Genomic DNA, 21,897 nt, shown 5'->3' on the forward strand with positions numbered 1-21,897 from the left:
GACTTCAGCAAGGTTCCCACACTGCCTCTCACAGCATTCTTGTATCCAAATTAGGATGTTACTGTCTAGATGAGTGAATAAACAGGTGGGTTGAAAAATTATTTGGTGGTCAAGCTCACACAGTAGTGGTTAACGGGTTGTACTTTTATGTCTGCCACAACTGGAGTATCACAAGGAGATATCCTGGAGGAAGTGATGGAGTGCATCCTCATCAAATTTGCAGATGGCACCAAATTAGGAGTCGCAGCCAATATGCTTGAGAGCAGGGCTGCCATCAGAGGGACCTAGACAGCATGGAAGAATGAGCTGACAGAGAATATGAAATTCAGCAAGGACAAATGCAAGACGTGCCACCCAGTAAGTAAGAGCCCCTTGCAGTGATACAGGCTAGGAATGCCTGGCTGGGGAGCAGCTCTGTTGGCAAAGCCCTGGAAGCTCTGGTGGGCAGTGAGCTAAGCGTGAGCCTACATGCCCCTGGCAGCAACAAGGACCGACAGTGTCCTGGGCTGTGTCAGCAGGAGTACAGATCAAGGGAAGGGATGACCCACCTCTACTCAGCACTTCTTATTCCACATCCAGGCTCTCGCTGCCCATTTTGGGCCCTCCAGAAAAAAGAGGATTAATTGAAGTGCATTCAGTGGAGGGCCACCAGGATGGTCAAGGATGGAGCATCTGCCCTGTGAGGTGGCTTAAGAGAGCTGGGCTTGTTCAGTCTGGGACAGAAATGTTTCCAGGAGGACCTGAAAGCAGCCTCTAGTGCCACCTGGAAGAAGGTATGAAGGAGACACGGGGAAGATATGAAGGAGACAGAGCCAGGCTCTGTGTAGTGGGAAGACTAAAGACGCTGAGCATAAAACAAACAACAGAGGTTCAGACTGTTTAAAGCAAAACCTTTTTCACTGTGAAAACGGTCAAGCAGGAGAGTAGGTTATCCAGAGAGGCAGTGCAGTCTCTGTCATTGGAGTTTTAAACACCTGACTGGATACTGAACTAGCAACAAGCAACTTGGTCTGACCCTACAGCTAACCCTGCTTCAAGCAGGAGGTTGGACTGGAGACCTTTGGAGGTCCCTTCCAACACGAATTATCGTATGATCATACAAATGTCAGACGAATGTTGTGCCACAGTAAACTAGAAAGCGTTACTCTGTATCAGCTAGTAATGCAAAGATAACTGGAACAAAAATTAAAAACCAAAAATATTATTATGGCATTAAAAAGAGGTAAAATTTAATTACCACTACTACCAATATATACAAGCAATAATTATCTCAAATCAGTAAACCACATATAGATTATAAAAAGATTCCAAATAAAATTTTGGAAAAACATCCTCAGAGAGTTCACTTCAAAATCCCAACCATTATTGTCATTAGCAGGTATGTAAAATTTTTTAGTTAACAGAAGAGTCAGCGGAGCAGCAATAGAGTAAAAAATTATTTTTCTTGTATCATAATTTTTCTACTCTCATAAAATGAGACACTCTACCAGAAAATTCTTTTTAAAACAGATGCAGACTGGCACAAAACATAGTCACGGGGGAAGCTATGAATGTGGCAAAGTAACAAATTACAAAATCATAAACAGCTGTCTGGCTACTAATTAACACGCACTGCTAATTTGACCATATAAATATATAATTTGACAGCATGTGTATATATATATATATAAATACACACACACATCTATATAAAACCCTAAATACTTTGCATTTTCAGAACATTAGCATTTTGCCAAATTCTAACATATATATATATATATATATATATATTCACAAAAAGAAAATCATCAAGACAAAAGAAATATCCTCGAACTGTTAATTGTAAACCTATATGGCTAACCCAGGTCAAACATTCCAGGAAGCAACAATAAGTCAGACTTCTTTCAGAGTTCTTCTTCTAGTGTTTCCTAGTCTTTAGGTCTAGGACAGGCTATGCTCTGTACCTGGGGCTTCTCAACTGTTCTTTTGAGTCATCTTTCTCCCTTCAGCAAAGACCACATGTAATTTTCTCCAGATTTGGGAATCCTCTCTGGAGGCTAGATGTTTAAAAGGTGGATGTTGATGTCCCTATTTAGTAGATATTGTAAGACTTGGAGGAAGTTCAAATTGCAGGAAGGTTTCCTCCAACTGCGATGCAAAACCTCACTTCAGAATATATGCCTGTAATTTCTAACTCCAAGGACTGGCTCCATCATCACATTTTATTTCAAAACTAAATACAGTGATGCCTACTCAAGTCACATCTAATAGTCACTGGACAAAAGCAGAAATTGTCTGAAAAGCCTGGACTTAAATCTAAGATATCCTACCCCTAAAAACAAAGATATATCAAGGGTAGGATTTACTTATCACATTAAGACACCTAAGTGCACGTTCTTTTCATAAGGAGCTACATATCTAAGTCTGTATTACCTGCTTGACTCAGTTGCCTAAACAGAGGCATTTAGTGACAATGCCACTAAAGATGCTCCAGGGTATCAGAGGCATTTACATGAAGACAATGAATGTGACACAGGACTTAAAGAAGATCTGCACACCTTTGCAGTAGCAGCTGAAGATTCAGCACAAAACATTAGGGTACTTTTAAAGTTTTTCATAGAAAGATTAGACATCTCAACCACATGGAGACCTCTAAACATCTACATCTCTGCATCTTCATATTGAAGAAAGTCCCATCTTGGTGAAAAATCTCTTCAAGAAACACAAGACAACAAACTAATAACTATCCTGGTTGCAGAGGCTATTGCTCCCACCACAGCTAAGATGGGCTTGCTAACATGGATTAACCACACTATTTAATTTTGCACTAAAACAGAAGACTAGGAGAGCTCCAGAGAGCAGTTAATAGTACTTTTGCTAGTAATTGTCTAAACTGCTACAATGGTATTACAAGGGGGACTCTCACCCTGCCCCAGCATTTTCAGAACTGCAAACTAAACTTTCACATTCTTGTCAGATTTCATAAACCATGTCTCAGTTCAGCAGTTGTTTCAAAACTGATGAAGGATGCATATATTTTCCCAAACAACCATTGCTCTTCCAGTAGCCTAGAGAGTTTGCTCGAGAGAAAATGGCACAATATGCAAGGAAGAAAGCAATGACATCAATAAAAAAAATATTAATAGACCAACAGATCAGGAAATATGCAGTGATGTGCAATCTGTTTTTGAAACCATTCTCTTTCAGAACAGGAGTCTTGAAACAAAACCCATTTTGCTGTTTTTCAGATTCCAGTATCCTCCTGTGATATCATTTCTTTGCAAAACACTTTTGAAGTGTTTTTTTTTTTTATGCTAAAATGACTGAATATTGCTTAAATTATTACATCAATTATATACCAGTTTCCTTTTGCTTATTCCCCTTTCCTTGATCTTTTTGTAAACATGCTTTCAGTGCTGTTACAGGAGTGATGTAAGGATGTGGAAAAACTGATCCTTTACCTTGACCAAACAAGAATTAATAGAACAGTAAAAAAAAAAAAATGGCACAGTAGTTCCTGAGTGGCTGCCAAACATATGTCCTTATTTATGTACCTTTATTTTCTTTAATTTGGCTAAACGTATCTGACTTTCTAATGTGAATATTCTGGAACACTTGCTTTGCAAATCAAACAGACTTCTGTTGAAAGAAAGTTTGCTAAAAGAAAGGATTAAACAAATGTTACACTATGACATACCAAATACTAAGTTTAAGAAACATAACAATGTTGGACAGTATATAAACAATTATATGAATATCTTTCACGAGCCAATTCAACATCAAAATAACTGGTTTTGCAAATACTACTATTTTTTAACCTATGTAGAAAAAATAGGTTTATTATCTCAAATAAGTGCATCCAAGTTAACAAGATAAATTATTTACAGTACTGAAAATGCCATGTTTCGGATGATTTTTGGACATAAAAATTGGTCTTTAAAAAGTGTAGAGGAAAGGATAAGGACAAATGCTAAAAATGTTTTAGATTTTTAGTTTTAGACTATACACTACAAGGAGACATAACAAAACTCTAATGTTGTTTATCTACTAGAAAAAACGCTGTCATTATAAAAATTACCCCCCCCACCACCTCTAATTTATTAAATCCTCTCTGGATCAGTTAAGCCATTGTTGAACTCATTTTACAGGCCTTTTATGTTTCTATTAACATGTGACGTTAATTATTACTATGAATACAATTATATTGCACAAAAATAAAATGTAAAAAAAGGACAACAAACAACCATACAAATGAGATTTTATCAATGTTCATTAATTTTGAACAGAAAGATTTAAAGCAATCATAAAAGGAGTTAAATTTAATCAATCTTTGAAATCATTAGTCAACTCAGAGTAAATTAGGCCTACTGTTTACACACATGGAGGAAAGCCAAGCAATATACAATGAGAGTAAGAAAGTTGTAAAACTAAGCATCAGATTTTATTTTGCTCAGATAATAATTATTTTGATTAAATCAGAAACTAAGACCATCCTAGGAGAATAGGTATTGATAAGTTACCACGTTTAAAAATAAACATTTTTTTTTCTGATTCCATTATCAGACAGCAATCTTTGCTCCATCATACTGAGCATGTCATTGCCATTTTTTGCCCAGATGTTCAGTCTTTTATTTCGTATTATCAATATGCCCAACCATCGAATGTCTCCCATGCACACAGAAGCTACAGAACTCTGTTTCCTAATGTGAAAGCCTAGGTCTACACACCCATTATTTCTTGGCTTTAAAGTTCATAGTGCATATTGAGCATCACCTGAAACAATTTTCTTTGGTACCATTTTCACTATGTATGCAAACACCAACGTATTGTTTTCCGTTACAATAAATAGCTTTTATTCAAAACAGCATCTGGATTATTACATTTCTTGTATATTTAAAATTGGAAATAAATTGCGTTATCTCTGAAACTGCTGTATAGCATAGTAGTTTCAAGTAAATGTTTTCCAATAACTACAATTTTCCTGTCTGGCTCAAACATTTTCCAATGCAGTCCCACAACAAAGGCACTGTTAAGAAGTAGGTTGGTTATTTTAATCAATTTGTATTTGAGCTGAATTCAAAAGAACACTCACTCTCCATAAATATAAAGAAAACAAAGGGAATTCATCTGAAAGGTGAAGAATAATTTGATCAAGGTTCTTCAGAAATTTGATTTTTTCTTCTCCATCACAGTCCAAGCTTGAAATATTACTTTCTTCTGTCTCATATTGAAGAAGTTGTTCCAGAATCATGAACAAAGAAAAAATATTTTCATACTGAGTAATGTCATACATTTCATGGATCTGGGAATAAAGGAAAATCAATGCATAAGCACAGTGTGAAAATGTTTCTAAAGCCCACCATCTTGGATGACAGTTTAAGGAATAATGTTAAAATTTGCAGTAATATATAGTACTTATGTAATTAGAATGGCTATATATTCAGACACAATTACTTCTAAGAAATGTTTTCCTCTATGTGGTAACAGCCAAACAACTAACTCAATCAAATTGCCATATCAAAGGTCAGCACGACCTCCTGTCCTGGAGTCAAAGGAGGTTTTCTCTACCTAATTATCCACACGCTGTGACATATAATAATGATCTACAAATCAACAACAACAGCTTTGTTTTAGACTTATACTTAAAGCTGGTGGATTTTCATGAGAAATTAAAAAAGTAAAAAACTCTCTCAATTGTCATCTATTCAAATGATGACAGTAGAAAATGTCCAAATCAGTATCCATATCTGACTCAATTACAAAGGGGAAGTGCCAGTTTGTCAAGTAAGTTTGCTGACCAAACTTAGAATTTATTATAAACATTAGTGCTATCTGACGTAAATGCAACTGTCCTGTATTTGGAAACCACAGTTTCAATCTGAAATTTTAGAATCTTTGTTGTATGCAAGGAATAACTGATAAGATAAAACCATAAACCTTGGGGAATTATCTTTTTGGAATGAAATTCTATGTCCTACTTAACAGTAAAATCTATCAATAATATTTCAGAACAAGGTCATCTAAAAGACTGCAATTATGGTAGCTGGTTGATCAGAACTCAAAGGTTAATCATACCTGCTAGAAAATCAATTATGTACTTTAGAAAATGGACCAATAGCTCTAGCAAACCTAAACAACTGTTTAGGCCTAGAGTACAAAGCTATAGGCTTTGACATAGGCCTATGAAATCAGTATGAAATCATTTTACCACCCTAAACTATATACTGCTAGATTTTCCAGTGTATAAAATTTATTACGTAACAATTGCTTTTATAGATGAGGTAAGTGATTCTTGATCCCACTAGAATCTAATAAAAAGACAGCATTTTGCCTTCTCCTGGTAAGGCACCTTCAGTAGATGGTGGTTCAAGGGAGTGTTTAGTTTGTGCTTCTCTTAAACCTAAAATCCGTGTTTGAGGCTCTCCAGTGTAATGTCTTTCAGGTAACCTCCTATGTCAAGGACAGCAGTAAGACACCACAGCCATCTGACTGCAAAGCCTTGATGGGGCAAAGTCATTTTGCTGAATTTTCCAGACATTGTAAAAATTAGGATAATTGATGAAAATATTATCCCTAGCCTTGCAAGTTCCAGTTATGTCTCTCTGGATCTTGGTAAGAAAAAACCCGCAGTCCAAAAGCTACCGCCAATTCAATATTGACATTCTTATCACAACAGATAAAAAAAAAAGCATGATATTAAGTATTTGTAAAGTCCAATTAAATCCAACTGTATAATTAGGAAAATCCTTTTTATAACTTGACAATGTAACTTGCATGGTTTAAAGGGTTCTTTCCTTCTGTTGCATGCTAGAAGACACTATCATGTCATCACTGCTTGGCTAGCGCTCTGAAAATACATTTTCTTTCCCTCAGTAACAGTGCATTCACAGCTTATTAATTTGTGTTAGTCCCTCATTAAATATTATAGAAAAAAATAACATACAATGGTAAAGTATGATTCTGAGGAGAAAAATGACTATGCAGAAACATAATTTGAAGTTCTATGCTTCTAGCTGCTGTAATGTGGGTATTAGAAGTACAATTTTACAAGGAAAAACCTTTGTTTGATTCATAAGTGTTGGCCTTACAAATTCACTAAGATCTTCCTTTCACATGAGTAATCAATAGAAAACGTTTTAGAAAGCAAATTATGTCACTTCACTTATCCCTATAACCTCAGGCTCTTCCAAGCAGCTAAGCAACTGTGTTACTTTCAGTGGGTCTCAAAAAGTGCAACTAATTGCGACTTAGTAAACTATCTAATTGATTATGGATAATAGAAACCACAAGCTAGCTAATTATCTTTCATCTGCAAATACTACTGCACTAAAATAAAATGGGTTTAGCCACACAGAAAGGGTAGGTCTGATGGCAAGGAGGAAGCATTTATTGAGGTAATTGCTTTTCAGGGGACAAATGCACTTCAAAATAGTTTTATAATACCACGAAAAAAAATCAGTCTAGAACATTTGCCGGCTCAAGGCTTATTAACCTTTCCAACCCATTTAATAATGTGAACAAAACATGTCTCCAGTTCTTTTCCCAGATGTTTTTGTGTAGCGCTAATTGATGCAATTACTACCAACGTAAATCTATGCCACAGAATTAGTAGAGGAATATTTTTACTGCTACCGATGGTTAGTTAGATAACAAACCTATTCTTCTTGCTCACCAGTGTGTTAACGTGGGTAGCAGCATATACACGTGTACACAACCATACACATGCACACAAAAAGCTAGTCCATCCAAGAAAGTTCAGAGGTATGTTCATAAAGCAAACCTTCTATATAGACTATAATTTCAAGATATATTAATACTAATTTTAATGAAGTCTTACATGAACTCTGTTTTTCTCAGAAAGAATTTAAAGATAAACATACTTTTTACAGATCAGATTGCTATGGACTGTGGATTTTGGATACTTTTTTTTTTTTTGATGGGATCAGTTCTTGCTGACTTTTCCTCACAAGGTATATGGAAATACGTTTATTAACAATAAGGTGTATTTTGCAAGCACCACATTTTTTAATTTAACTTTTGAAATTTTCCTATTCTGATTTCTCAATCCAATTTTTTTTTTCAAAGTAAAATAACTTAAAAATTATTAATTATATAAGACTGAGCTTTACATAAGATGGAAAAAAAGGACTATGGGGATCTCCATTAAATGATCTGCTAATCAGAATTCATGTATTTACATCACCAAGTTGAGAATGGAGTAAATGAATAAAAAGTTGCAATTAATTTTCCTGTCTTCTTCAACATTACAGGGTGACCACCACGAACAGCACACCTTTTTACTACATAATCTGAAAGCCTAGAAGAAAGTCTAACCTGCCTTTTAACTATTATAAAACAAACAAAACAGTAATAACATGTTAAACATCAACAGCGTTATGTTCTCCTGTTACATCGATTTATAAGAAATCTCATGCTATTAGTAAAATAGCCCATGCCACTCTTCCAGGTCACACAGGAGTTGCTCCAAGGAGCAATACAAGTGAGCAGGAGACCAGTGGTGCCCTGGAGCAGGGAGGTCGAGCAGCCTGCTATACTGCTGGCCACGTGCTCCCTACTTTGGGCCGCAGCTAGCTCATGCATTTGCATACCACATCTGGGCCAGGGCAATCCCAAGCATAAATACAGGCTGGATAGAGAACAGACTGAGAGGAGAATGAGAAGGACCTGGCGGTGCTGGTTGACAAGAAACTCTGCATGAGCAAGCAATGGGCATTTGCAGCCCAGAAAGCCTACCGTATCCTGGGCTGCATCAAAAACAGTGTGGTCAGAAGGGCAAAGGAGGTGATTCTTCCCCTCTCTTGTTGGCACAAAGCCAACAGCACCCACCATATAAGAAAGCACACACTAGGGTAACTGAGGTTATCCCTAATTGCTGTTTAGTGTTTAAATAACATGCTGATAAGCATCTCTAAAATATTTTAAGGCAGGCACACATGAAAGACTTTACAGGAAATCTTTTTGTTCTGAATTTAATACCATTGTCTCTTGTTAAAATGTAATTACCTTACAAATTGCCGTGCCTCAGGATACAGTCTTGAGCTGATTAGCATTTCTCTTTAATTGCTTTTTGTTTTGTGTTTTTGAAATGCATAGTTCCCTAAAATCAGTCCCAGTAATCATAATCTCCATTACCCACATCAATATCCACCTGCCAAGAAAGTTCAAACTGATTTACACCCTCTTTCAGTATCTAAAGCAAAATTCACACACCCTACAATTCCTTAGTTAAATTTATAGTTAAAAAAAAATCTTTTCAAAGCATTTTTGATCTTTTGTTCAATGGGATCTGAAATTCTAGCTTTTCATGTCTTTATGGATGCTATCACTTTCTCCTCAAGTAGCTCAGTACGATTCAAACATTCTACTTACAAATTAAGACAAAACTTGCCTGCAGAAAGGCTCAAGGAATAACTAATGTTTGTGAAAGTTCAATTGAAGAGGGGAGAATGTCAGTTAAACTCTCAGAACAAATGAATCTGCTGCTACAGTGCGTGCTGTGACTACAGTTCTGAGCAACATTCTGTCAACATCATCTTGCACATCCCAGCCAGACTCACCCTGGGCTTTTTTTGTGAGATGTCTGAGAAGCAGCTGTAAGAATCCTCTGAAAATTGTCTGTCCAGAAACGGTAATTTGGCATACCATGGAAAACACTTCTGATAGCAAAGGGAACAAGCCCTTTAAATTCTATCACCCAAGGGGAAGATGTTTATCCTAGAAACATCTATGCATCGTGCCTCTTCCACGCATCATTTACCAGGGTCACTGGTACTAGTCCTTGAACACTGAATTTCAAGAAATACTCAGGCCTTCTTAAGCAATATTATTCTTATCTAGTATTATTATGATTTCTGCAACAGATTGTAAGAAATTAAACATACCAGCAGTAAAGCATGCAGGTTCTTTTTTTTTTTTTTTTTCCTGGATGAAGAGAAAAAAATGCCTCTATACCTGTAAACTCTTAGGAAAAAGCACTGTGACTAAAAAAATAAAAAATAAAGGGAAAGGGGAGGAAACAGGCCTATCAATTCATCTATAAAGCATAATAAGTTCTTCTGTCTTCTTCAGATGTTCAGACATATGCTTCCCTCCAAAAGGGAGCCTTAACACAATTTATGTTGACTTTCAACTTCCATCAAAATCATAAAAATCTGAGACAACAGACTGTAACACATTTTGTTTTGCCTTACCTGCTACCCCACCTTTAAGTTCCTATTTGGGATTTGTTTTTCTTTCTCTGCCTATGTTCTGTTTAGCTTTCAGGGAGTCAATGGATAGAAGATGGATGATGATCATTATGAATGAGGTACTAACTACAAGTGGAAACCAAGAAAAGACAGAGGCCTCAGCACATAAGCATCCAGATTTTACAACTAGAAGGTAAAGCCATGTATCAAGTTGGAAGAACATAACAGAAAAGTAACCTAAAAATCGAGAAGCATATAAGCTGTCATCCCATCAGTTTCCCCATTTATTAGGTACTACTCATGAGAAAAGAAAGAAGTAGGACAGAAGAGGGCTCTCATATTCTTTCTTCAAGTGTTCTGAACAATGGGAAAGAAGTTCCTCCTGTCCAAAAACCCTACTGTGCATTGATTACAGCTGATGTTTGAATGGACTTTCCCTTCTGTCTTCCCAGACAGAACCGCATTCATGGCCTCAATTGTCTATTAAGTTTCCACTCAAGTCCCTGGGTCAGCCTTAAAGATAACAGGTTTCTTGTTTTAGCAAAAATGTGAGAGAGAATGCATGCACAACATCACTTCATACTCTAACGTATGTTTTTTTCATTTACAAAGTGTATGAATACCACAGGCAACCACTGTACTGTTGCTAACACAGGAGGTTCCCTCTGAACGTCAGCAAGCACTTCTGTGCTGTGCGGGTGACTGAGCCCTGGCACAGGTTGCCCAGAGAGGTGCTGGAGTCTCCCTCCTCGGAGACCCTCAAAAGCCACCTGGACATGGTCCTGGGCAGCCTGCTCTGGGTTGCCCTGCTTGAACAGGGGTTGGAGCAGATGGCCTCCAGAGAGCCCTGCCCACTCCAGAAAGTCTCTGATTCTGTATTGGTTTCATAATTTTTGTTAACACAAATTTATATATCTTTGGAGAATGCACAAAAGTACTGAAAATAAGTCACTTTGCTTTAGTGGTTCTAACAAACATAATTCTGAGAGTAATGTCAGATATATGCTCATTAGTACTTTATCGTAATTCATTCATTTTGAAAAGAAGCCTTTTGAACATGCTTTTCATCTCACAGGGCTTTTTTGTTTTTCTACAAGCATGATACACTTGCCTCTCATTCAGCTTGACTTACTAAAAAAATCACCTCTTCCAATATCAGGGATGAAAAAGCATTAAATAAAACTAGCAAGTGACAGATGGCTGGTCTGACAAGAAATCAAAGCAGTAGTTTAAACCCACAACGTGTATTTGAATTGCTTGCCACAGAACACTGCAAATGCTGAAAGTTTGCATGGCGTGAAAGGTTACATATAAAAATGCATGTACAAACAGATAAACTCCACCTTAGTTCAAATTGTTGGATACTGGGGAAATATTCCTGTAAATATCTTCAGACCCTTCCCTAAACTTCTACTTTAACAGCTGTCAGAAGCAGAATATTTGGCCTCTGGTCTGACAGCATAACCACTCTTGTGTTCCCCTGCCTCTTCTCCCCATCTTCTTTACTGCCCTACACACTACCAACACCATGTTACTTCAGAGGAAAAAAAAAATCCCCTCCCTTTCTGGGGGAAAAGTAAAGATTATTTTCAGCTCAGGAAGCCACCACACAATTGCTGTCTATGCAGAACAAACTTCATCAGCTATAGTGAGTCAGCTCCCTCCAAAGCCAAAGAGAACCACTCCAGGTTCCCAATCACAAAGTCTGAACTGAAAAAAAAAACTAAGAGTTTTCAGACTAACTGAAAGCACAATACCTATTCAAAACTTGTATCTAGCTGCAGCAAAACAGAATAGAAAAGCCATGAAAAACAAGATAAAAAGCCTACCAAATAGCAAGAAGAGTGATTCTAGACATTGTCCTATATGAAAAAAAAGCACAAAGCTGGTTGGAACAAGCCTAAAATTTGTAAGAAAAAAAATTACATCTGCTTTCACTTTTATCCAATGAATCAAAGTCTCTGTATTCTTTTCATAAAAAAAAAAAACAGATATGCTAAAGGAATGCTAAAGATGATAGGCTTTCTTCCAATTAATCAGTTATTCTTCCTCTTCCATGGACAGAGGCTGAATATTGAATGGCTGTTCAAGACAATGTTTATCTTAACCAACCTTTGTCTTTGGTTTAGGATGAAGCATTTTATTTATCTACTTTTTATTCCTCTTGTTTTGGCATAAACCTTACGTTTTGTTGTACAGAAAAAAAATCTTTAGGAAAATATTTATATTTCAAATAAATTAATACAATATACTTTTCATATAAATAAAAATTTCCAAAAACTAGCTGCTGAAATGGGTATTTCCCTTAGATAAGGCACATGTTTTTTCAGCAATGTTAGTATCTGCGTAAAACACCAGCTTTCCACTAGAATTATATCAACAAAACCCATAATCTCCTCTCAACTTTCATAGAATACCAAAGGCAGAATTTTAACAGGAAGCCTTGAGAGGCATGGTAGGGTATTGTGATTTCATGAAAATTAGATAGGATAGACAAGCAGTGATACTTATTTAATGTATACAAACTATGTGGAATACGTATGTAGAATAAATCTTGAATAGATTATTAGAATTCAATCATAAGAAAATGATGTTGCTTATTCAGCTTAAATTTGTGAGAAATTATTGAAACATGATATCTACTTGAAAATCATGCAAAACATAAAACGTTATGAAAGAGCACACCACAGTGTATTTGAGAGATTATATACACGCTGTAAAGATTCATTTTAGAAGCAATTACTCCTTTTCCTAAAACACGACAAAATACAGAATTGAACAGATTGCTTTCCACAATCTTTTTAGGCTTTACAGAAATGAAATGGTATGACTGTGAGTAAATATGGTTTCTCCTTCAAATTTACTTTTCCATTAATTTCACATTATACTCTCCCGGAAAACTCCAGACTAGTACTTTTCTAGAAGTTTTCACATATTTTATTTGTTTGTTTATTTTTAAGTGCTACAGCTGTACAGAAGTGTAAAAAGACAGGTTTTTAAGAGCTTCAGAGCAGCAGTTTGGAACTTTGAATGTCACAGCAGAACCAGCACTGGAAAGCAATGATATGCAGTTCAAGACTGGCCCTCTAAAATTCAGCAAGCTGGGGTACCTCTAAAGACAGCTACATTTAGAGATATCCTTTTGAAACCAACAAAATTCTACAGCTGTGTGAAAATTGTAGCATCCTGACAGAACACACGCAAAAAAAAAAAAAGGAAAAAAAAGATAACTTGAAAGGCATTAGACAACAAATGGTTTGAAAGAAAACCAAGTTGGCTTCTATTTCTGAAGCAGAAAATAATGCAAAAACTTTACAGACAGGACTGTATACAGAAAATTGCTTACAATTCTAATTAACAGTATCATCGGAAACAATCATGGAAGAATTCTTAGAGAAATATCTGAGATCTGTGAACATTATTATTATTACTGAGATATATTAGGCCATACCAAACCAAACAAACTCCAAAGGCTTCCTATACTCAAGTCGGGAATAGTTAGATGTTTGATGTTAGGTTTGGGGCAAATGAGATAGATGTTAGATGTTAACATTGGAGCACATTCTCTGCTGTGCAAGTCATAGTTTGTGCATGGCCAAATCTTCAGTCTGAATTGTTCTGAGCATTGACAACGGCACAACTGGCCTTAACTAAAGGAAAAGATGCTAGACTATAAAGTTAGGTCAAAATCTGGATGTAGAATGACAACATTTTCAGCAAGCACCCACTCAGTTACAGCAACACCCATTCATAGTGCTAGCAGGATGCCATTGAGAAATGATGAATTTGGGAATGTCAGGATTTGAGATGATCTAGAAGAAAGTTAAAGAAAATTCAAAAGATCTACACATGGCAGGAGAAGCATGTGATTTTTCAATCCGTGGCATAACTTTTATGACATACCAGCACAGATCAATAACACTACCTAGAACTGACAGCTCACACAGAGGTACAGGCCCCTCTGTCCTTCTCGGAACCCATTTGAAGGCCAATGCAGTGCTGCTGAGTTGGGCACCTTGAGTACCCTAGGAAAAAGACAGTCAATTTTATTGTGTCCATGCTAAGCCAAAGACCAAAGAACAATAATGCTAAAAACAACCAGAAGTGTACTGCATTTCACTGAGTCGCCCAAAAGTAGACTGTTGCAGGTAAAGTGCAGAGAGGTATCATAACAGTTTAAAGCAATGAAGTTTGAAGCAGAAGCACCAATTTCAGCAATCATTAGAAACAACTGCCCAACCAGAACTGTATGACTGAAGTCAAAAAAAAAATTTGAACAAAGCCCAGTGAAACAGCATCTGCGCTGAGAAACCTCAAAGACAGCATTTTAGACAAATCACTGAGGTGCCTGTTGGAGCTATTACAGAATGCTGACATAAACATACCTACCGGGGCCTGTACAGGACACTGATGAATGTTAGCAAACAGAATTTTCCTGCAAGAAAATTGTCATTTATGTGGATGTGTTATGATAGCTGCATAAAATGTACATCACGGTAGCATAAAACAGAATAGAACAGTAATAGAACAGTGCATCATTGTGCTTCCACTGCTGGAAGTCAAGAACGTAGTTGTACTTGGTGGAACTGAACTTTGTAGAAAAAGTGTTCAGAGCCACCTTTTACCTGAGGCTGTGGTGCCCTCATGATGTCCCTGCCATTCCTTTTCCCATGGTACCCCAATCTCCACCGTTTAAGCTCTTCTCCATCTTTTCCCTCCCCCATCTGAGGAAGATAGGAGGCAAAATACAGTGTCCCATTGGCACGACCATCTTCTTGGCCAAGAATAGAACCACACTAATCTGAAACACATAAGTTGCTTTTCATCACCAGAAACTCTTCTGCGTCTCTGAATTCCGAATCTGAACAAAACATTTATTTTCTTTTTAAAACTTGATTTGATCTTCCCACAGGAACAAGGCATTATTTAAGAACTCTGAAACACTGCATGCTGCTTGTATGAAAAGCAGAGTTTAAAAATGCAATTAGAACGTGGCACATACAATTACTGAACAATTGTGGAGCTTAACACTATTTCAAGGAGGTTACAGAAAACAGTCCCTAGTCCTCACCACCATTAAGGCAGCACATGACCTTTGGTGTAAGAGAACAAATCACATCATGCTAGAAGAACTAAGGTAACTGACATTCTCAAAGATCATTCTGTTTTTTCTGCCAGGTCCACAGTGCTTGCCAATTATTAAATGAGCACACAGCAGACTAAATGCAATGCTAATGTCAGGTTTACTGTGCACTCAGAATGCAATGCTAGATACGGCACAATATTTATTATGAATATGTACCGAAAAGATTAGAAAAATTCCAGCAATTCAAAGGAGAATTAACCTTCCAAAATGATAGCTAAACTTCATTTTGAGACAGATTTTTTTTAATTAGATTGGTCTGGAACAAGAAATAAACAATTACTCCCTTCTAACTGTGAACCAGATGTCACAATTCAAAATACCTGCTACTTTATTTTGCATAAAAATCTATTTACTATCAGTTAATTCTGTTTAATGACTACCAGTAGGCAATGCATACAGGAATGTAGCAATGCTTCTCTAAGGGCCGTCAGCAACACAATGGCATTCCTCTCTTTTCAGCTATTGAATTTTGTTACTTTAAACAGATATAATGTTGTACGTTTAATACAATTTAACATAATTGCTTAATTTATTAGTAAAGATTAAAACTACTGTGCAAGATATTAAAAGATAATATTAACAACTCGCACTGAAGACAGGCCACATAAATCTTCAAAACGATTTCAGATGACTGCAGGAATTACATTAAGAAAAATATGACAGGAAATCATTATGGACTGACTCATTAAAAGAGGAGAAAAGAAACAAAATCAAATGCTATCAAAATTAAACTGCATAGATCATCTTTGTTATGCTGTACTAGACACCTAGCAAAATTTTAGCTCTTAGGAGATGTAGGCTACATGGACTAGTAATCTACTAACCAGTGAAAGACGTCAGCTACAATATTAATAAAACTCTTGTTTTAATGGTCAAACTTACATCATTAGACAAAAGTCACTTATCTGAATCTGGGCTTTTTATCATTCTATTGCTACCATCCATATTCTCTGCAAGAGCACTCATACAGCAGAGAGAAAAATCCTGGGACAATACAGTAATTTTCAGACCATGAACAAGTAAGAGAGAGACTGTTGCTGCATTTTAATGGCTTTTAGGTAGCTATACAATACATTCCCTCAAGCTTCTCTGATGACAGCACATTAGCCAACAGGGAACTCATGCTGTGACTGTTTCTGCTACCTGACCTAACTCATTTAAATCTAATTCAGGTCCTCTTACACTATATTGGCATACAGCCATTGACTTACAAATGTTTTTAAGCTTTCCAGTCTGCAAATTCATAAGGTTTTCTCATTTGGTTTTGTCACAGGTCCATCTCTTTTCCTTAATATTATGTATTTTAGATCCCTACGGAAGATGGAGTGATTAACACCACATATAAGCTATAGTTCATTTAATGCTCTTTTCAGTCCTGAATCCTCTGGCCAATAAGAATTGAAAGAATTCCCTAATCCTAAAGGATTAGATATTTTCCACCTACTGTTCCCTCAGTGGGATGTCAGACTAGCGTTCAGAACTGAACAAGGTCAGATTGGGGCCATTACCACTCTGTATGCGGCTTTACCTTCCCATGAAGCTTTCTAGGATAGCTATAAACTCTTTTCAGAATAAAATGTGTCTCAATATCTGTTCCAATCCCCCTTGTTCCCAGCTGACACAGGGGTTTATCAACAAGCAAGAAATCAGCTTATGTATACACATTTTTCCCCCAGACCTTGAAAGTCTAAGATTGTATTACAGTTAGCAACTCACAGATGAAGGACCTGGGTGACTGTGTTCGAGAACAATATTCATCCTACTCCTTCTCAAACAAAGTAAGGACCTATGAGCTGCACTTGTCTGAGAGCATTGTCCAAAAGCTTCTTGAACTCCAGTGGGCTTATTGCCATGGTAGGTTCCCTGTGGAGCCTGTTCCAGTGCCCGACCACCCTCTCGGTGAAGAACCATTTCCTAAAGAGGAAGACTGCTTCACAGAGTAGGTGGTAGAATCCCTATGCTCAGGGAAAGGCAGAACTTGCAAAAGCAAGTCATTTGCCACATCATGAGGAGCACCATGGTCTCAAGACAAAGGAGCTTCTCAATCCTGCCAAATTCCCAAGCCAGAGAGTCTCAAATAAATTGGGCTAAAAGAACTAAAGCAGTTCTGAAAGTAATTCTCCCAATATACCACATTTTTCCAGCAGCAAGAATGAAAGTGGTGGCATCTTCTGCTGGTGCTTAAGCATGCGACACAAGACTTTCTTTTGGATAAAGTCAATGGCTCTTGCTGCTTTATTAGAGATAACTGACAAAGTTACTAACAACAGAAATCATACAAAGTTTTGTGAATTTCTTCTTAATGCTGAAAAAGGGTAGAACTTGAAAAGACAGTGTTCTGCCTTTTTCACTCCGCAGTTGTAAATCATCATCATTTGGGACAAACATCTTTTATTTCAGAGCTCTATTTGAGCACTAAGTTCATGTTTTCTGTCCTAAGACACATTTTACTGTCAAGCAAATGTGCACAACAGCAAAAAAGAAGAAATATATTTGACCATTAGCAGGACAGATAGTGTCCTGCTACCTATCTGCTGTAATAATATGGAGAGTCAGATAGTCAACAGCACATTTTTTCCTGAACCAATGCTGTTTCTCACCTCACAGTCATTTGTACCAGAAAACAAGCTCAACAGATTAGGCGTGTAGCATTTTAAATATTTTTATCGAAGTAATCCACATGCATTGTTCCTAAGAGCAATCAACACTTGAAGGTGGAAGACTAAAGTGACAAGAAAGTAGTTATTCCACATATACGTGGTCTTCCCATCCTAGCCACCTGTCCAGGTGTCACCTTTTCCTCCTGACAAACATAGAAGAGTTTTGGAAGCATTTAGAAACACTGAGTGAGAGTTTTCAAGGAACAGTTACAACTTTTGAATTCTTTAGCACATTCAAGGTTTCTTGCATAAATTGCAGCATCTTCTAATGACATTTTCTAAGAACATGATAAAGGTTAGAACACAGTATTTTTTGAACCTGCTATTCTTATTCACTGTTTAGGATCCATCAGACCTAGATCCTCAGAGAACCACAAAATACTGGCTGAAAGTTAATGCCTTAGAGAGAAACACATGTGAAGTGTTATCAATAGCCCAAAGATAAAAGTTAAAGCTGAGAAGGACAAAAAGGTTGCATAGAATTAGCTCACATAATGGACTGAGCTAGTTCTTTCATGGAATGCCCACATGGAAGAAGTAGCAAAAAATTTCTGGCACAGGATCTGAAGACTGGGAAAGAAAATATACTACATGGTACCTTTGAACAAAGGTATCTTCTCTGCATTGTATGCATGTGTTGTAATCCCTCATTTGTTTCCTCTTTAAACCACAATCTTCCCTTCTCTCAGAATAGATGACCTTACATGTCTCTAAATCTGCTGCTCTTATCTGAAGCCTTTCTGTTGTGTTACATATTTTTCTAAGACGACATTATCACATGCTTGCTGCAACTCATAGTCTGTATCTTTACTAGTTTACCTCACAGTCTTAGTAATAGTCTAAAACAGTTGCTCTGCCTCGAAGTAACAGCTAGCAACCTATTTTCTGCACTTGTTAAATGATATGAAATTAAGTTTCAAGAATGCATTCTTAAGGTTGAAACAAAATATTCATTCATTATGGCCAAGAATGAAAAATAACACTAACTGAAGTATTCCAAATTTGATTCTAAAATAGCTAGCACCACCTTGCTACACTAACTTATGAAAAAATAACAAAATACTTGGAGTGCTTTTTAATTTTATTCTCTTTCACTGCAGTATGATTTATCTTATGATTTAAAACTGTGCTTAATTGCATATTAAGAGATGACAATATGTGCAAAAAGATTTTATTAATACAACTGCCTGTCATATTTAATATTGAAAACAATCTACACTGGCTCACCTATAAAATGAGCTCATAACAAAGGCCTACTTCATTCAAAGCACATTTAATATTCCACACAGACTGTAATTGCCATTCTACTGGTTTTATAATATTCATATTTGTAAGCAGTTTTGAAGCTCCCCTTACATTTACATTAAAAACCTTTGAGAAGACAGTCACTTACTGTCATTAATAATTTTACAGGAACATAGATAAATCTTTTAGGTTTAATTTGACTTTGCTCAAGTCCGGAAGTATTTTTTTCTTTGTTTAAAAAAAATTAAATAGTTCAAGTATTTAGTGATTATTCCAGTAGCTGCAGAATTCACTACAGAGCCAGACAACTGAGTTCTGAATTGCTTTAGAAAGCTACAGCACAGTAATAACACTATTAGAACATATTGCCACAGATGCTTAAAAGACTTTTGATAGTCTATTTTAAGAAGGAACTCTGGATTTTAACAGGGTGTGTAAGTAAATAAAAGAGGAATTAATGCAATACAAATATGAATAACCTGCAAGATTAGCAAAACGCACTACTTAAGGTATTTTCGATGTGAAACTGAGTTAGCAAGACTGGAAAAATGTGTTTGACGGGTGTCTTCCTAGTTTTGCTAACCCTTCTAATTTATCCTCTCGTTACGGAAAGTGATGAAAGAAACAAGTATTTTGTATTAATTGCATGCCCTATTTAGTGCTGGACTGTTTTTGCTGTGCTTCATTAGTTAATCAAATATGAATATTATATAAGTGGTATTTTAAGTGGTATGGTATAGAACTTAGTAAACTGCAAAGAACAGTGCAATCTGTTAGCATAAATCAGAGATGAAAGTGTACAAATCTATCATTTCTGCAGGAAGTAACACTCTGTAAGAAAATGGGACATCAAAAGCACTGTTACTGGTTGACTTTATTTAAATGAATATATGCAAATCTCTTCCTTCCCACTTCCAACTTGAAATAAAAGATTTTGATTCTTCAACTAAGGAAAACACTTTGCAATTTACAAACTGAATCTCTAAGGTGAGTTGCACAGAAAAAAATTAAGAAATATGTGTTTCTTTAACTTTTCCTACTTTGTAGAATAGCTGTCTCCCACTCATTGTATCTACTGCTGTCAAGGCTATCCTTAAATGTTCACTTCTTTCTGAGCACTGTATCAGGAGTTTACTGAAAGATTTCACACTGAGAAATAGGCACATACAAGTGGAAGCACTGTGGTACTTCTTCAGTTATGTCCCACTGTGATGGGACACTTGCAGTCTTACAGTACAAAGCATTTCTGTTGTTTGTTTTCTAAATCAAGAAACATACAAGATAAAAATATAAATATTTAATAAAAATAAGATGAATAGCAGTTCAGCTTCTAAACATAGTGAACCAATTAAAAAGTTCTGAAACTAGAAATATCAACAACCTTGGAGCAAACCATGCAGTGAAATGACAGGGATCAATTATTAAAAATGAAAAGCAAATGGAGATGCAAAAAGTTGTGAAAAAAAGAAGCAAAAGCTGACTGACAGCAAAAAGCTAAACAGACAGTGATGGTGACTCACTAGCCCACTTTGAGAAGTGCACCCTAACCAGAAAATCACATCTACTGCTCAGTCTTAAATATTAGCTTCAAGCATGCACATAATATAAGAACCAGAAAAAAACAGTAAGCTGGGATAAGAAATCAGTTATTTCAGGATTTACAACCAGACAGTCCTTGTTTGTATATTTTTTTGTAGCTTTTCTTCAAGTCTGTGACATTCTATTTTGTGTGCGTATATGGGACTGCAGAAGGCTGTAATTCTACACAGTCCATAAAATCAAAATAAGTAAAAAAAAATCCTCCTTTGCTGCTACTTTGCTTACTTACAAATCAATTATCAAAAGGTTTTTCTTTCTGTTGCTGTTTTCAGATCTTATGACACAGTTTCTTTCCCCTTCTTAATTCTAAGTCTGTATTAATTCAGTGGCGTTTCTACAGCACAACTGGTCTCGAAGGGAAGAGAGTGTAAAAAGAAACTAAATAAACAAATTCATATTTTTCAGAACAAGTATTTTGATTTACACCAGAGAAACACACACACAAAAAAAGCAGTATGTCTACTCCATTTTGAAAATAACTTCAAGTTCTTGGTGATCACGTATCTGAAACAATATTAAATAATGTAGTGTGATGTTTTTACATAGTATTTAATTTTGTATCCAGAAGGAACCACAAAGATTATATTGTTCAATCATATAGGTTCTCAAAGATTTTTTTTTTTTTTTACTAGAAATTGCATTTAATCATCTTTCAGAAAGGCACTTAGATTTCTATTAAAGACAATAAACCGTGGAAGTCGCTATTCTCCTTATCTGTCATATATAACCTGAATTTTCCAAGTGTTAATATTAGAGATAGAAAAGTATGCTGGTGTGAAAACAAACCCATTAAAAGAAAACATGAAAACAATGATAAAGCTTTAAATAATCTATACACAGAAAACAGAAGAGGATGCAATTAATAGTACTGAAGGTAAGGAAAAAAAAATACAAGTAACTGACAAGAGAATCTAAATGGATCACAGAATATCAATAAATAGTAGATTAAAGAAAAATTAAGAAGTTTAAAGCATATTAGGAATAAGAATAAAACCAAAGAAAAACTAAAATACCCTACTAAATGCAGGCATGAAAATTATTATTAACTACATAGAAAAAG

The 21,897-nt window shown here is 36.1% G+C and overlaps 1 protein-coding gene across 2 annotated transcripts in view; it reads right to left on the reverse strand.

Annotated features, from left to right (window-relative positions):
- Nucleotides 1–3,690: 3,690 nt before the first annotated feature.
- MEI4 (meiotic double-stranded break formation protein 4) overlaps nt 3,691–21,897 on the reverse strand; it is an 83,074-nt gene continuing 64,867 nt past the window's right edge. For both annotated transcript variants that reach the window (XM_013199080.3, XM_048053506.2), the window contains exon 5: nt 3,691–5,281. In XM_013199080.3, coding sequence (XP_013054534.2) covers nt 5,030–5,281 — 252 coding nt within the window. In that variant the 3' untranslated portion in view covers nt 3,691–5,029. The remainder of the gene's footprint in view (nt 5,282–21,897) is intronic.

Source organism: Anser cygnoides, chromosome 3 (genome assembly GCF_040182565.1).
Source record: "Anser cygnoides isolate HZ-2024a breed goose chromosome 3, Taihu_goose_T2T_genome, whole genome shotgun sequence".
NCBI classification, from domain to species: domain Eukaryota; kingdom Metazoa; phylum Chordata; class Aves; order Anseriformes; family Anatidae; genus Anser; species Anser cygnoides.